An 18,020-nucleotide genomic window follows, 5' to 3' on the forward strand; every position below is an offset into this window, starting at 1 on the left:
AACATGTGGCTTCTACATTTCACTTAGTCCTGGTGAATCTGGGAAGTGAAGGAAAAAGATAGCAACTGAAAACATTCTTGCACATTTACCAGTCTTCCCAGTCCTTGTAATTGTTCTATTGTATTATTAAAGMAGCAGTATTTAAAAAATGAATTGAAGCCTGATCTGCAAACTGATATAGCAACTAATGARGACATGTTTCCTGGGAGATTAAAATAATGTTACAGGAAAGAATTTTATTACTTTAAGAGCGAGTGAAGTGTAATAACAGACCTAAGTAACAGTTCAGAAAAAAATCCGAGAGCAGTTCATTTGGAAGTGCACTCACTAACGTAATTCTATGAGTATCTGTTGTCATCAGCCAAGAATTAAGCTTGGTTAGCATCTGGAAATAGCAAACAAACCCCTTAAATGCCTTTCCTCCTTCACATCACACCCCCTATTGACAGCCYACAGGTACTTTTCAAATCAATAATTTCACTAAATAGTGTTAATGAGACATAATACATATTCAAACCACAAAAGTAATGATGACCTTTCAGTAACACTCCATTACAACTGTATGATATATATACACAAYGAAGAGTAGAAATTTAAACACAAAACAAAACACCCCAAAATCTCAAAAGCCATCAACCACATCCCCAACTCTAAACCAAGGTATTTTTGGGACAGTCTCTATAATAGAGAATGTAGTAAGCAAAACTGAGATTGCATCAAAGAAAGCTGACACAAAAATAAATRTTACAGAACAAAAGCCAGAAAATATGTAAGAAAGGCTCTTAAGAGACATTCATGCAACAATAAAATGTTATATACTATGATCTTTATCCCCAAAGGCTTTTGGTTTAGTAATATGTTTAGAACTTAGGAATCCAATCAGGWCAAATCAATTCAGGTAAAAGAGTTTGGTGAGAAATTTCATCKCAAAGGAGAAAGAATAAATATTCTGTATGATGTGGAGAGCAAGAGAGGAAGGGAGAGAAAGAATGAAAAGATAMGCCCCCACACAGGTGAACTACTACAGGAAACTCCCGAAACTAAGAACTGGATATATGAGTTTAACATCTAAGGACCAGAACTTTAAATACCAGTCTGAGGGACTCCATAAGAAAGTAAGAAACAAACAGCTTTTGTTTAAAGATAGCCAATTGTCAAGTGAAATAAGATATAGTGTAGCAATATGGTCCTTACTTTATATGGTAAAAAAGATAACCACATCTAATTCCATTCTTATTTAATAAGTAGAGAATAATTTTCTTCAGAACTGTGTTGATCTGTCATAAAGAGCTTACAGAAGTATCCAGATATCTGTTAAGATGATTATCCTCGAATTAAAAAGTAATAATGGCCTTTACATCCTATTAAATGGCCCTGTGTTCTATTAAACATATCCAAACGAAGCTGTGGACTTTTCAAAAACATGTAGTTTAAAAAAATCCCTAACCTCTAAATGAAACATTTATTAGTACTTACTTATTACAGTGATGTTTGAGATGTTTCCTATAGCTGTCTTCTTGAAATAATACATCTGGATTACAGGTTGTGAGCCAATCAGCATCTTGCAGCATTGGCTGTGAACTCTGGGCTTTTACTTTCTTCCCTTTCCTCCCTCTGGGCACTGGTGCAGACAGACCTAGACAAAACCCCAATATTTCTTACACAATCTGAACAGAAAAACTCTCAMCCCAAACAACATTACAAATATATATTTAAAGCTAATTATCACTGCTATATTCATTACTTTGTGGGCAACACAACCAYGAAAAACTGAACAGCAATATAACTCAGTACAGAAAATTGCAAGCAACAAAATGAACCAAAACTTTCATGCAAATTTAGGTGTGAAGATTTCAAAAATTCAGAGTGCTAGCCAGAAAATGGTGTTATATAAATATTTCTTGTAAAAACTCTCATGAATCTAAATGGCCRTAAGGAAACAAGCTTTCTGATTTATGGCAATTTAAAAGAGATTAACTGCAGCAGTAGGTGCCAATGAAGAAGTATGCTGGAATATTTSTTTCAAACTGATTCAGGGGAAAGAGCACCACATTCTACAAAGTGTCTGAGGGAGACTTCCCCTTTAAGTACAGACCAAGTCAAAGCCCACCTTACTCATAAAATCTGACAAGATCCTACAACATGTCAGAATGGCTATAGTTTAAACCAAATAGATAGCATGACTGAAGCAATTCTTTCCTATTTACTAGCATCATTATTTGATTGTGGTAGACATACCGGAATGATTAACCAAAGCTCGAGTTTGCCCATCTGCAGTTGGAGTGATCAGATCCCAGATAAAACTTTTGATATTTTCATCCCCTTTGTAATGATTAAGACAATACACCAGGATAGTCCTGCAGATGGTTTCCACATCTTGCTCTGTTAGCTGACGTTTATAGCGCCCATGTGAGAGGATGTCAGTCCACCGACCCCAGCTATAAGAAAAATATGTTCAGTACAACAGACAGGGTACTGGTATTTTAATTTGTGACTTTCACTTTAACTCCTGGCATCAAGCAAGTTGGGACCTCCTGTGTTAGCACTAATGCATTTTGCATTTGCAGGTTACATCAGGGAATCCAACCTCCAGCACCAAAGAGTTACAAATGTTTGTTTTACAGAACAGGCAATAAGTTCACTGTTCATAAAGCTGCACTTGAACTACACAAAAAATTAATGAAGTATATATGTTTAACTCTAAAGGTGCCAGAAAGCTACAAACAGGAAACTCAACCAGTTCCTAGAATCATGGGATTCAGGGAAACATTCCTATTTTGATGCAGAAACCTATTACTAGCAATTGTTGTACACTACTTGCTGAAAGAGTCATCCTAAAGGCCACCATGTTAGAAGTCAAATATAGCTACCTGCTTGCAAAGAGATAAAATTCAAATTGGCACTCAATGGGAAAAATATCAAGTATCAAATATCTGAATTTAAGTGGTGCCAAAATACCAGAATCTATGTAGAAAAGTCTAGATTGACTGTTGATTTCAAAACCATTTTGCTCTATAGAAATACACTATTACTCCCTTCAACACTCAGAAAAGAGCAGTTGAAACTCATTAATTCAAGAATTCTTTACACTGAGAGACCAGAAACAAATATTCTGTCATCACAAACCCACTTATCTTACCAGTGAGCTCATAACCATCAGTGAGACACTCAGATACTTTAAACTAAATAATACATATATAAGCAGTTTATATATATAGCAACCAAAAAAAAAATCTGACTGGCATGCATAAACATTAYATGATATTATGTGAACGTGTCTAAGGGAAGGATGAGTTATTTACTAGATATAATTTATTTTCAGATCTTTAGCCACAATTAGTATATTTCATTTTTATATCTTACCCATAAACCAACAAGTTCTTCTCCACCCTGAAACATTCACTTCTTGCATAACCTTGTGATTTGTCCTGTGGCCTACGGGGCTTTGTGCTAGGCTTTTCTTCAGAATCGCTTTCCAGGTCTGAAAACTCCATCAGTTCATCCTCTTTGACTGCACTGTAGAGTCTGGTTTGCTTCCTTACTCTTGGTGTATCAATAACTAGATTGTTCTAAAATGAAAGGGAAAATGTATAAATGTGGGGGGTGGGGGGAATCTTCAATTTAACTGTACGAGAAACAGACAGAAAGCTCTTACCCTTCCATTTAGAGCATCGATATCCAGCTCAGCTTTCTTTGCCCACTTCTGCCAAAAATTAGGGTCATCCAAAGAAATGTCTGTCCTGTTCCCAGATGCCACAAAACTAGCCTAGTCAAAGTAAAAACAAGGATTGGTTTCTTAACTGCATGCTCCAAAGAATACCTGTTTTTGACTAGCGAGTACRATACTTAGGACTTAGAAAGTGGTAGTGATCAAGAAAGAAAAAAGGTAAGCCTGGAAACTATCAATACTAGAAATACAGATTCCCAACATTTGCAAGAAAAATATCTAAGACAAGTACACTGAAAAAATAAATTGACACAATTTAATAKACACTTTCATCTATTCTGGTCACATTTTATTCATTTTCCTCTGAATGTCAATGCACACCTTTGCAAATGTGGAGCCTTTTCCTTCAGATTCAATAGTAATTGTGTGTGTTCGCCTTAAGAGAATCTGATCAATATCCTCTTCACAAAACTTAGACCCTTCATCTTCCTCATCCATCAGAGCACCATATGCCCCCTTTCGAAGAAGATCTTCTATTTCTTTTTTAGAAAGCTGTTGCACCTGTAACACGTAAGAGGGGTTATGGGTTTGGGTTTTTTTGACACCTGCCAATGTGTTCATCTGACAGCACAATTGGATTGTCCTCTTATTTGGCATTTTAAGAACTGAAACTCTGCAATATGTGGTGTTGGTCAATTAAACATTCATGCTGAAATCACCTTTTAAAGAAGAATACAAACAACAAAATTCTCAGGGTGAAATTATGTGAGTGGTTTAAACAACTTAATAATTCATTGTCACTGATTCCCTTTAGCTCTGATGACTGCTAAACTCCTTCTGGAAGCAGATTTAACTTACTAACCTGACAAAAAACCTAATGCAAAAAAAAACAAAAAGGTCCCAAAGCAAAAAGGCTACACCAGCAAAAGCAAAGAAGCAGAACTGCATCAAGTGCCAGGATCAACATAATGTAAAGGGTGGAATGATGAGAATGGATCAGGTTTGAGGAAACATGACTCCACCTGCCCCCTTTTGGCAATAAGTGAGCCATTAGATAGGTTGATCCAGTTCATGTAGCCAATGCCCTTAATTAACCCAACTTCAAAATATCAGCCGTAGTCCATCTGAAAACGACTGTTCTCCAGCTAAAACATAAACAGGCAAGCAAAATGTAACACATTCATGGCATTTGTTGATAATACACCTTAAAATAYAAATCCTTACCCCATTTGTGGCATTTTCTCTTCCACTCATAGATTGTAGCACAGCCTTATCAAGGCCCAGCTTCAAGCTAGCTTTGTCAAACATTTCCCTTTCGTAAGAATTCCTTGTTATCAATCTATAAATTTTCACTGATTTGCTCTGCCCTATTCTGTGACATCGTGCTTGAGCCTGAAGAAACAAAGACAGATATTCAGTCACAGATTACAAATGGAAGAAAGAAAAGTTTGAAATAATTAATATACAGAACTTAGTTTAAAAGGGTTTTTTTAATATAAATAATATTGTTTATGCTTTCAAAAGAGTGCCAATAGATAATTTCTCTTGCAGGTGAAGAAAATTTCACAGTAAAAAGGCAAAGAGAATTTTTCAATAAAATCATCTCTTCAATATTACCTGGAGGTCATTTTGGGGATTCCAGTCTGAATCAAAAATGATGCAGGTATCAGCAGCAGTAAGATTAATGCCCAAACCTCCTGCCCTTGTACACAGCAGGAAAACAAACCTATCAGAATCAGGTCTTGAAAACCTGTCAATAGCTGCCTGACGCAAGTTGCCTCTCACTCGACCATCAATTCGTTCATATGGGTACCTGAAAAATAGATGTATTATAGGGATTGCTATATTTCAATGGTGTTGCTTCTTTAGAAAAATATGCAATTAAAAACAACAAAGAGAAATATGCTACTATAGGGTCAGAAGAACTTACAACAATCTAAGTGACTAACTTCATCAGTAAAGACCTACTATTTTGTCTCTTTCATCAGTAAAGAACAGACTTTCACTCCAATAAATTCAACAAAAATTTAGGCCTAAACTAAAAAACTCTAGAAACACCAAAACATTTAACTGAGAAGTAAAGTAAGAGGTTTAAAGCTCTCAATATGAGGTCATTTTGTATTCACTYAAAAGAAAAATCTCAGTACTTGCAACCTCCGGGTTTGCTCTTTCCCTCAGTCAGATCACTATAGAAAATATTGTTTTAATTTCTTCCCTTTCTGTACAGATTACTCACAGGTTAAATATGGTGGCCACCGAGGAAGGCACAGTTTATTTATAATTGTATTATATTGTTGCTCTCACCGTCTTTGAATGAGGTAGTCTTCCAGTATGTCCAAGCAGCGCACCATCTGGGAAAAGATAAGCACCCTGTGGCCACCAGCCTTCAGTTTTGGCAGCAGCTTGTCAATCAGYACTAGCTTGCCAGCAGCCTGGATCATTGCCTGGAGCTGAAAATCTGGAGAGTCGGCATTGTGTGTTTCTTTAAACTCTTCCAAAATTTTCTCTTCAGCACCTGCAAAGATTGGACAGCAATACATGAACACTGCAAAGGGTTTTATTAATAAACAATGAGATCGCCTTCAATACCCTATAGAAACTGCAGGAATGTTTTAAGCACTATGTGAACAAACATTTGTAAAAAAATAAACATTTATAAAAAATATTAAGCTTAAATTTAAAGCAAACATATACACAAATACAGCATAAATAAAAAATAATTCTGAGAATGCACTCTTTTTTTTCCTTTTTTGAACACTATTAATCTCTTTCCTAAATAAATTCATAGAACTATTGATGCACATAATTCAACGAAAAAAAAAAAAGAAAAATTGAAAAAATTAAATATATTTCAACTGATAAAACAGAAATTTTGTCCTTTTAAAACTGCAACATGAAAGAAAAAGAAGTCTTGTTTATACAGGAAAATACAAGGGATACGATTCACATTTAATGTCCGTGCCTCTAAAAATCAGCCTTAAACATCCACATGACCTGAACCTGCTCCTCTCATTATTAATTATAAAATCAAAATCCAACAATTTAAAATACTAATGGGAGGGAAGCAGCTAAGAAATTACTATTTTACCTTCTATTAGTTTTTTTTCTCACTGAATGTATTTTTTTGTTTAGTTTGATGAAGCTATCCAACGTATTTATTCTTTCCAGCATTAGTCAAAAGTTTTTTCTCRCCACTCGCTTTGCCTATGAATGATATGCACAGCAGCGACTATTTCCTCGTTCTGCTCACTATCAGAAGACTACAGATTAAGTTCAAGTTTTCTCTTCAACCTCTCCTGTGCTTTTATTCCATTTTAATGTCATTTCTACAAACAGTGGACAATTCCAAGAGTTATCAGATTGCCATTCTTGGCTATGTAAAAAGTTAGGAATCTTTGTTCTAAGCTTATTKCACCTCCAAATAACCCCCTTTTTATAAGCCATCTTTTTTTCCCCTCTGCCTTTTTTTTTAACAAAATGTAGTTTATAAATGATTTCTATTTTTTGTCTAATGTTCAGCTTCAATACTGCTTTTGAATAGCACAAGGAAAGATGGGAGGGTTGGGGGAGGGGAAMGAACAGCTTACTGCCAGGCTTCTGCTGAGCATCTCCCTCTCAAATCCCAGCTCTAAGTAGATGCCTGTAAACAAACACGGAAATGCACCCTCCCTGTGTGATCGCTGGTTCAGTGCCTGCTGTAATGCGGTGCCTGAACCAGATCYCACCCGGAGCAGGCTGCCTGACAGCTTCGTGCTGCTCCAAACACTTGCACCACTCGCTTTTTCAGAACTTGATGGACTCAAGATGTGACCGCCTTTCAAGACAGTTTTACATCTCAGGATTTTCCTGATCCAGATTCCCTACTCTAATAACGGACTGCACATAAGAAAAGTAAGCCCATATGAAAATAGCGTAAGCAGACATTCAAAGTTCCCTTCAATCATATCACCTCCCATCTWGTAAAACAGGCAGAATTTTGGGCAGTAAATCTCCAATACTGAATTTTGGCAATTCCAGGATACAGAAGGCTGTCAAGCAGTTCATATACAGTAATTTCAGTAATCTTTTCAGGTTACACCAATTATTTCTTACTCAACTGCGATATCCAAATTTAAGTTTCACTACTATGAAGCAAACTAATATGCAAACACAGCACCTGCAAAAGCAAACCACACCACAACAAACCCACAAGCTGGTCTAATGAATGGTGAATTTACAGTATCAGAGCTTGGTCTCAGCAAAACCCATCCACTGCTGACCACTCCAAGAACCTGTTCTTCAACAAGTCTGTCCTACCTAAACCCTCTAAAAGACCATYCTTGTCTTTTTAATTCCTACTTCAACTGAAATCAAATAATCTACACTGAGCAGCCTGTTATCCGAAAGTTACTTGATGCAGTACTTGCAGGTCTCTAAAATTACTTCCTATTCCAGCTGATTTTTAGCAAGGGATGAAAGGAAGGTATTTGAATATGTGGTTGATCCATCAGGAAAACCCCCACTTCTACTCTTCATTAGGAGAGGAGGAGCCCTTCCAGGGTTCAGGAGGCCATGACAGAGTAAGGAGCCTTTCTGGTGTTCAGTACTAAGATGTGTAAGTATAGAAGCTTACACTCTCCCCACTGCTAGTTCTTGGAGACAGAGAGAGGAATGATGTATAAATACTTGAGAATGTTTGCTATGGAGAAAACAAGAGTCCAGCCCTAAAAAAAAATGACAGACACTGCTTTGCCCAAGTTGGCTAGAAAATACACAACACRCAGTAACTATGTCTAGAAGTCTACTCCCACACCTTAGCACATCACAGAACACATCTATCAATCAAAAAAGAAACAAAAACCCCACTTTACATTCAACTCCTACCATACTACTTTTAACATATAACCTTAACTGAAGGTTATATAGAAGATATGCTTGCAACTCTTACACAAAACAAAACATGTTCAAATGTTCTAATACATGTGCTTGCTAATACTACTGCTTGCTCACAAACYCCACAAATTTGGAAGAAAATAAGGATTCAGAGACACTTTTGTAAAAGCAGTTAAGCCTAGGGAACAAAACTTGCAACTGCAGCAAATTATTCATCAGTAGAACACTATGCAACAGTAAATACTAGCACTGCAAAACCTCTTAGCAGAAATTAAATTAACTTGTACCGTTGTGCTAACTACCAAGTTGTTAAGTATCAATCAACAAAACAAAACACTGGGCTCAGACAACTACAGGATTTAAGAGTATTTTCTGTCCTAGAACTACAAAGGATATATTTRTTTAGTTCCATCTCCACACTGACACATCAGGATTTCTTTTTCTCCTCTAATCTGAAGACTCAACCCACCTGCCATTTTGTTGAGTGACACCAAGCAAGTCCAAAGGTTAAAAAATCACAAAAATGTTATGAAGGCAAATGCATTCAAGAGACAAACGCACCCCCTTTTATTAAGGTTAAGATCCTGTAATCAAAAAATACTCGAAGTTTTCTAAACACCTGAGCTTCAGCATCTCTAAATTACATTATATGATACAAGACTTGTGAGAAAAAAAATTACTGCTGTGATTGCAAGGCCACAAGAACTACTCCTAAAATCTATTTGACAAAATAAAGTAGCAGCAAAATACTCGTTTCTTTTCTTTAACGAATATGAAATAAGGAAAAATAATAGCAAGGTTAGAAAACTAGCTGAAAGCCAAGAAGCATCAAGTCCAGATGCTCATAACCTGAACATCTTGAACTATTCTGATCRACTCATTTACATAAAGGATTAACTTAAGCCAAAAAAATCAAGTAAAAAACCCAAATAACCCTGCACCAGAATCACAAAGCTACTTTACTGTATGTCATATGAGTTTAGAAGCTGAACAACCACCAGCATGGATGAACTGAAGTACTTTGGAGTAAGCCAGTATCAGGTCTTTGGAATAATTATTGGYGCATGAAACATAATTAGATCTAATTTTGTGAATCAGTTTAAGCGTTTTTCCCCCCATTTAAACAAAAAATGTCAAGGAAAAGAACTTAAGTACTGCAATACAGAAGTCACACAATAAAAAACTTGAAATCACATATGGCTCTTGAACAAAACAGTCYTTCATCACGAAGCCTATAACCACCACAAACCAACAATAAATCATATTTAGTAAGAAACAGGAGYCAGGAAACAAGAAACTAGTAGAATGCAATCCTGCATGGAGGCTTGTGTTACATCCTCCAAGGGAAGAACTGACCAACACATGCAACTTCAGCATACTTCAGACAGGTATAGCTGGATGGTTCATCGTAGGATTGGTCACTGGAACAGCCTCCCCAGGGAAGTGTTCATGGCCCCACAAGTCATTAAGGAGCATCTGGTCCTTAAGTCACATGATTTAGTTTTAGGTAGTTCTGCGAGGAGCAGGGAGCTGGACTCAATAATCCCTATGGGGCTCTTTCAATTTAAGACATTCTACAATTCTATACTACTTGCTGAAGATATCCTGATCTAAAACTAATAYCATCACAATGAAAAATAATCATTARACTCTAATACGACATTAATCCTGATCTTTCTCTTACTAGTTAAATTAAGAAAATGAGCTGACAACATGTGGCCATAAAAGCAAGCTTGATAATGATTTCTTACCCTGCAACTTTTATTCAGAAATTTTAAGTTACTACTTTATGATGTTCTACAGCACGAAACTAAGTAGCAGCTGACTATAACCCTAGAAAAAAATTGCCATATTCATGCCAGTGTCCAACAACCTGCATTGTAGCTGAAGTCTTGTTTGTCACAAAACAGAAAGGAAAACTTTACAATACCAACATTAACTCAGTCAGGGCTAAGTCTGTCAGGAAGCCTTGAAAAAAAGCAGCACAGATGCCTGCAAAAGCAGTGCTGTCCTGGCTAGCAGATATCCGTACTTATGAGAACCTAAAAAGTTATCTCACTTTTCTATTTAAAGTAAATGAACAAACAAAGACACACTAAAATAGAATTTATACCTACTAAACATCTTTACAACCATTTTTCAAATAAGGAGAAAAGTAGGCAGCCTACCATTAATAAGGTATGGATGATTGCAGCATTTTCTTAGTTCCATCATAGTGTTTAAAAGATTAGGTACATTTGCCTGACCTCCACCCTTGGAAAGAAATGTGAAATTCTTTTCAAGAATAGCACGATAGTATTTCTTCTGAATATTTGTCAGCTCAACTTCAATGATGGTTTCCTCTTTGGGGGCCAGGTTCTTTTCCACATCCTCCTTGAGACGTCTCAGCATCATCGGCTTTAAAATAGCTTGCAGTTTTTGCACCTGGAAAACAGATGTTCAATAAAATAACTGAATTAAAACTGCTAGAAATCAAATATTCATTTTTCAATTTCCTAAATTCTAAAATCCTTGTTTTCCACCTCAAATGCAAAGTAGAGAGCATTTGTAAGGAATAATTTCTTARTGACTCAATAGCAAGTTCTTGTTAACTCAGTGACATACACATTTCTGAAGTCTGCTTTTGGTGTGTAGCCCTTCTGTTTAGTGATGTCTGTTATTAAATAGGCCTCACTCAAAACAATCCTTCTAAACAAGGACTGTACTACAAACAAATCATGCAGAGCTAACCCCGTGTTATATAAGCAAATCTGACACTTTAAGATAACTTTTGCAGTTCCCTTCTAATTACTAATCAGTATTTAATGCTGTTTCCTCACTTTAAATATCTGCTTCTAATTATTTTCTCATTTCCCTAATTCTGACATCCACTGAAGTAGAAAAAAACTATTTAGGACTGGCCWATAAATGAAACTGTTTTGTATTTGTTACTTTTTATGACACTGATAATTTTTARCGTCTCCAGGTTTTTTGGCATATACTTTAAGACATGTCCTAAAGGGTGGGAAGGGCAAAGATGTCAGTTTTCTTAAAAAAAAAAAAAGGCTAAGTTTTTTTAAGTTTTTGGGAAGTCACTCACATAAAAAGCTCAAATGTATTCCATATTAAAAAAAACAAAACACCTGGCATTTAGGTTGTTTTAGGTCATGTCTCAAAGCACAAATCATCTAAGTGCTGAAGAACTAATAATTCACCCTGAAATTGGTCATCATGTCCTCGTGAAGAGCAGCACAGTGGAAATATGAACAAAAGACACTTTCTCCTAAAGTCACATCATTCCCTTAGTAATAAAGCAACTTCAGAAGAAAAAAAGGTAATTAGCATGGAGGCATGAACAATTTAAAAAATATATGGAATACGATTGCAAGGAATGGAGAAGAAACCCCAAGTCATTAACACATAACCTGTCCCATCTCTTGAAAGAGAAACCCAATTGCAAAACAGCTGAGTGTCAACAGATAAGAAAGTTCTTCTCAAGTTGTTGGGCCAAGCAATCCAGACTCTAATTCTGATCATGGCCAATGGTATTATTTTAGCAATATTTCCATGAATGGCTTCAAAAGGTTCCAGTCTTTTTGAACAGGCCAGACAAAAGCTGTGTTGCAAGTTAGGATATATTAACTACAGCTCAAACACTATATGAACAGGACACTATATGAACTTTTGCATCAGAGCTGTCTCACTTGCAGTCAGGTCAATGTCCATTCTGACTCACATGCAATAGTCTGCAACATGTATGGAAACATTTCCTATGGTTTTGCCCAGGGCTAGAGAAAGAGCTATTTTGCAATTTAGATTATTATGTATGAAAGAGTTTTCCCAAAGAAAGTCAACAAATTCAAGCACTCAAAAGTTAAGAGATATCAAAAACTGAATTTTTAGACAAAGCCAACAAAATTACACACAAAAATGCATGGAGTTACAACCACAGSATGCAAAGGGCCAAATTAAGATGCCATGCTTAATTCCTAATATTAAGCTGGCTTGGGCCTTTAAAACATTTTGATACATATAAAGAAATATTTTACATTTCAGATGTAAAACATGTTGCACCTAGGGTCTTTCATTTTGTATTGATTTATGCATTTCTACTATCGGATAGCTTGAGAAATCTGTTTCTGAGTAAAAAAAAGTCTCCCTCCATTTGGTTACCTCTAGCTAAACTGGGTTTCAAGTATGCTCCTATTTGCATTTAAGTCATTGAGAAAACTCCCAGATGTTAATTCCACAGAAGTTACAGGGACAGTCCCTTCCACTCTGATGCTTAAGGAAGAATGTCAACTGACAAGTTAATTCTCTTAGAAGTATTTTCATCCAGAAACCATTACAAGACACCCCACCTCTATTTTTAGACACTACATTTCAACAAAGGAAATTTTTCCTGTTTCTACAGGACCAATAGACAAAGGATTACAAAACAACCCCGAACGGTGATAAGGAAAAATTATTTTTGGCCAAAAGCAAAAAAAACCCCTCAATAAAATAAATTCGCTATATCTAAACAGAAGAAGTAAGTATGCAAGGTAAGTTTACCTGCTCTTCAGTTTTAAGATCCCCAAATTCTTGCATGAATGTGGTTTCTGATGGGAAGCGACCTGGTTCCAAGAAGTGAAGCAAGCTAAATAGTTCTTCTACTGTATTTTGCAAAGGGGTTCCAGTAAGCAGCACTTTATGCTCCTGAAAGGTTAAGAAATAGTTGCCTAGGAATCCATCACTATAACTTTMAGTGGAAAAATACACAAAATTCTTTCCCCTTGTCACCATATGTCTGCCTCATCTTTGCTTCCTCTCCCCTCCCCTTACATAAAACTCTTCTCAAGACATTTCTAACTGGTACTCTGGTGTTCCTTCAGCGATAGCCCAGAAAAATACATCACTACTTAAGCAGCTTCAAAAGTCCTCCAAGATACAAGAAGAGATTATAYTGGTCCACAATGTCTCATCCCTTTCACAAGTACAATGAACTCTTTGAATAGCAAAATAGTAACTGAACTTATCCCATCATTTCCAGTAAAAATTCATTGATTTACCACATCTCCAATTGMCCTCAGTGCATTGATCTCCGCAGGGCATGAGATCAACACAGGATCAAACACAGGAACCTGAAGCAGACTTCTACTTTCCTACTACACGCTGCAGAGCAGGAGAGTGGCAGAGACAGGAGTTGCATGTTGCTTTAGAGGAAGAGACCAGACAGGTTCAGCAACTAGCCCAGAGCCAAACATGAATYCAGCAGTATAACAAGAACTTATGTGAGAAGTTCCACATCTCTAAGACTTCTAAGTCTTACAGATAAGACTCATCTGTAAGAATATAAGGTCAGCTTTCCTCTAGCAACAACCATAGTAAGAATAAATGGTACACAGCATTTTTTACAAACTGAATTACTGGTATTAGCTTAGCATGACTGCAGTACTCTCACATGTTTAAAAAATATTCCCCTATTCTTCTTAACAACTTACTCAAGAAAAAACACTTTTATTTTACTTTTTGATTAAACCATAAATCAGAAGTAATAAAAATACAGAAGACTCAAAGATAAGAGACATTCACACTGACCAGGTCCATCATCTTGAGTCCTTCCAAAAGCTTACAGTTCCTRTTTTTCAGCCTGTGGGCCTCATCAATGACCACGCAACGCCATGGAATGTTACGCAGCTCCGGGCAGTCAGTCAAGATCATTTCAAAGGTTGTGATAATAGCATGGAACTTGTAGGACCCCTTTATCACACGACCCTAAAAAGAACAGCAAATGTTAAAGTAAGGCAAAGAAAGGAAGAATTTGTTTAATCTTCAACTTTTATTGTTAAAAAACACAAAACACAAAAGTACAATGGACAATACATTTAAAGCAAATGAAGTCATTATTGCTGACTAAATGGGTAAATACAATTGTGTAAGTTTGCTACTTGCTTCATGACAGCTATTTTTAATCCTGTAAATAGGCCCACAGAATCACTGCACATTGATTACATRGAAGTTATACAAGTATTTCAGTTGTAATTCATATGGATTATACTAATGCCTTGAGGCATTAATGTATTGCTGCAATATTGAAAAAAGGTTTTCAGACTTGTCAAGGGAATTCTCTTCTTACCTTTGAATTGAAGGTATATGAAGGTCCTCCCAAACAATCCAAACACAGCAAAAGTGCATTAAGGCTTCCTTTTTCTCACTATTTGAATATTGTGCTCACTGTTACTAGGTTGTTTTTTTTTTTTTTTTCCCTGGCAGACACTCAGGATTCAAAACACCCACAAATTCATAAAATGGCTTGGGCCTGAAGACCGTCTAGCTCCTGCCATGAGCAGGGACACCTTCCACTAGACCAGGTGGTTCAAAGCTTCATTCAATCTGGCCTTGAACACTTCTAGGGAAGGGGAATCTACACCAACTCTAGGGAACAGCTTTGACAGATGCAAACATCTGAACCCTTAAATGGAGAATGTGTAATTCTGCATATTATTTCATAATATTTTTGTAAATCTGTGTTAAGCAAAGTTCAACATGACAATKAACTTGACGTCTGGCACCACATTCAATGGTTCATTAGTTCAGTCTTACTTTCAGTGCTGATATAATGACTCTGTTAAAAAAAAACAACCCTGAATAAACTTTATTCAGAACCATGAAATGAGCATCTTTCTGACATTATGCTATGCTTCTTCCCAATGTTGTTGAAAGAAAAATGTAATTTGGTATATCCAGTGTCATTGGGCCTGTGCAAAAAAACTGTCTCTCTAAAGGATGTGCCTTACACAAGTTCAAAGTCATTCCACATTTTCAAAGSAATCTCTCACATATTGTATACTGAATACATTTCAAAAGAAACAAATATTTTACAGTAAGGTGACCATTTTTTCCTTTAGACCTGTGCAAGACTGAATCCTTTTATAAGCGACCTGCATATAATCCTCTTCAAACTGTGGGGATCAGAACTGACTACTGACTCAATGAAGTGACTGAACACCTGATATCCTGAACTCAGCATTAAATCTGCCTGCTCACATCAAGAACATTTCAGAGGGAGTAATGACCTGCTCAACAGTGTTTTCTCATGGCATAGTCCAGAAATATTTATCTTGTCAGGGACAAAAAAAGTTGTTACTTAAACAGCAAATGAAGATRCACTAAGTAGGCAACTCTGAAAGCCAACAAACTGAAATGCTGTAACCTTTTCATGAGCCAAGTAGATTTCCATCACAGTCAACTCTTCTGCAAGACACTATCACAAGCTATATTTGGCACATACAGTTTTTGTAATCTAAAAACACAAGTTCTCAGAGGTAGGACAATACAGAAAAGCATATGGTTTATTTGCTATTCCAACCAGGCAAGGGCCCCTAGGAAGACCTATCAGTTACACTGCTCAGGAAACACTGGAACAGGCTTCTCTATGTGAACCTCACAAGCAGAACATCTCTGATAACACCATGTCCCTACTGTTGAAAATACTGTTTCTACACTACTGCAGAAATGTATTTTGTTACTGACCACTCTCTAGCATTTCACAACAACTTGACTCTGGTAACTGGTGCTGACTCTGAAAAATCACACTCCTGTAGATGGGTGAGACCAATCTTATGCATGTTGTCTCTTGTCATTGCACTTGAAAAGCCACTCACAGTTTCTCAATGTTCAATTGTCTTTTTGAGAAACAGTTCAGGTTGAGACACCTCTTTTCATATGAAGACCTAAGCAGCCAAAGATACCCAATGTCTGGGTTGATGTGCTTGGCAAGGAAACTGGAAATGATGCTGCGAAATCATGTCTTCTTTSTCTCCCTCTTTGTCTCCCATCATATGCCCAGTGGTGGTACTTTGGAGAATGCCAGAGTGAACACTACATGGGGATTCTTTATTTCAGAACATGAAAAGATTTTTTTCCCTGTAATTCAGTTTCTACCATGTGTTTCACAGCTGACAGTCTTACAAAGAATGGAACACAGAAGGTGATTTTATGACACACCTAAACTAGGTGCCACCAAAAGGATCAGTTCTCTCCATTTCTCCTTTATCCCTAAACACAGTAATTGTCTGATTCTCCTCTTAAGCCAGTTCAGGGAGCAAAGCCAGCAGAAAATTATTCATTTTTCTGTGCCATGAGTACTTTGTCATTACTCACTATGGGGTCAAATRACTGCCACGCTCATTGCATGAAGCAAGTTAAGACATAGCTACAGAAGGARCAAAAATTTCTGCTGCATCTTGCTGTAGATCCTTTTAGTTGCCWGTAGATCAATGAAACAATATTGCCAAAATAACACTATGAATCTGCACCGTAAGTGGGATTTTTCTGATGACGTTCCTTCAGGTTTCATGCTAAGTAACTTCTGTATTCTAAGGGGAGGAACATGCTGAGAACAAGCACCACTCAAATAGCAAACAAACATGATTTTTGACACAGGAAACACTTCAGCAGAGACTGTATTTGTATAAACCAAATTTTTTTAATTACATGAAGTATCAATTTCTGCTAGGAAATTATTTTAAAAACATAAAAACTGATTTCAACCCCACTTTATTTGTGTATTATACATCTAGATAAGAAACCAAAAGTGATAATTATCTTAAACAATATTAGAGATTAATAGAATGTCCTGGGTTGGCACCCTAAAGACCATCTCGTGCCAACCTTCCTGCTGTCAGCTGGGACAGACACAACTTCTCTGGGCTATCAGACTTCAAAGTAGCAAAAAAGAAATCTTCAACAAACACACATATGATTTTAACTTGGAAGTTTCTTTGATAAATTACTGAGAAAACAGTTATTTTCTAGACCAAACAGCTGTAAATTCTAACTAATACAAATTATTACGTGTTTCTCTACCATAATTAAATACATAGTTCTATTTCTGTTTGTCCTAATAGCATGTCAAGTTGTGCTATAGTCATCACCTTCAAAACAGTTTTCAATTAGTTTTTTACCTGTAAAAGCATAYTTTCTATCTTGCAACCATACTCATGGCTTTGCTCTAAGACTCTGTTTTTTGAGCATTCTTTGAGGRCATGAAGTGAGAACTATGCAGAACTGGACTACCCATCACATTACTGACAAAGAGAAGAATGCTGTAACTTTATTCATCTTTATTTTAAAGATTTGTTTCCYCCTACACACTTTCACTACACTAGCCCTTTTAAGCACTGTGTCACAGTATGAACTCATGTGCCATGACACAAAAGGATCTGCTTTTGTCTTACAGCCTTCCCAGAGATGAGCTCTCCCTACAGCTGAAGCATCATCTTYGTTCCTTGTCCACAGATAGCCCCATATTTAGCTACTTTGAGTATTGCTAGATTGGATCCAATTTATTAAGTAATGCAGCTTACTCTGTCTCTATGGACTATCTTAATCATTTACTACTCTCCACATCTTTGTGTCACTTGAAAATTTCCTCAGTAATGATTTTATGTTTTCTTTCAGGTCATTGCCAAGTTATATAGCTCATGGATATGAACCAACCTCTGAAGAACTATGCTGG

The 18,020-nt window shown here is 36.5% G+C and overlaps 1 protein-coding gene across 4 annotated transcripts in view; it reads right to left on the reverse strand.

Annotated features, from left to right (window-relative positions):
- CHD7 (chromodomain helicase DNA binding protein 7) overlaps positions 1 to 18,020 on the reverse strand; it is a 132,460-nt gene that overhangs the window by 16,254 nt on the left and 98,186 nt on the right. For all 4 annotated transcript variants that reach the window (XM_057377155.1, XM_057377157.1, XM_057377156.1 and 1 more), the window contains exons 13-23: positions 14,099 to 14,275; positions 13,073 to 13,216; positions 10,708 to 10,963; positions 5,972 to 6,182; positions 5,285 to 5,480; positions 4,892 to 5,059; positions 4,049 to 4,228; positions 3,656 to 3,766; positions 3,364 to 3,569; positions 2,239 to 2,438; positions 1,477 to 1,636 (exon numbers count right to left, since the gene is read on the reverse strand). In XM_057377155.1, the coding sequence (XP_057233138.1) occupies positions 1,477 to 1,636; positions 2,239 to 2,438; positions 3,364 to 3,569; positions 3,656 to 3,766; positions 4,049 to 4,228; positions 4,892 to 5,059; positions 5,285 to 5,480; positions 5,972 to 6,182; positions 10,708 to 10,963; positions 13,073 to 13,216; positions 14,099 to 14,275 (2,009 nt within the window). The remainder of the gene's footprint in view (positions 1 to 1,476; positions 1,637 to 2,238; positions 2,439 to 3,363; positions 3,570 to 3,655; positions 3,767 to 4,048; positions 4,229 to 4,891; positions 5,060 to 5,284; positions 5,481 to 5,971; positions 6,183 to 10,707; positions 10,964 to 13,072; positions 13,217 to 14,098; positions 14,276 to 18,020) is intronic.

Source organism: Malurus melanocephalus, unplaced genomic scaffold (assembly GCF_030028575.1).
Source record: "Malurus melanocephalus ecotype Western Australia unplaced genomic scaffold, MMel_1.1 scaffold_303, whole genome shotgun sequence".
In the NCBI taxonomy this organism is placed as follows: domain Eukaryota; kingdom Metazoa; phylum Chordata; class Aves; order Passeriformes; family Maluridae; genus Malurus; species Malurus melanocephalus.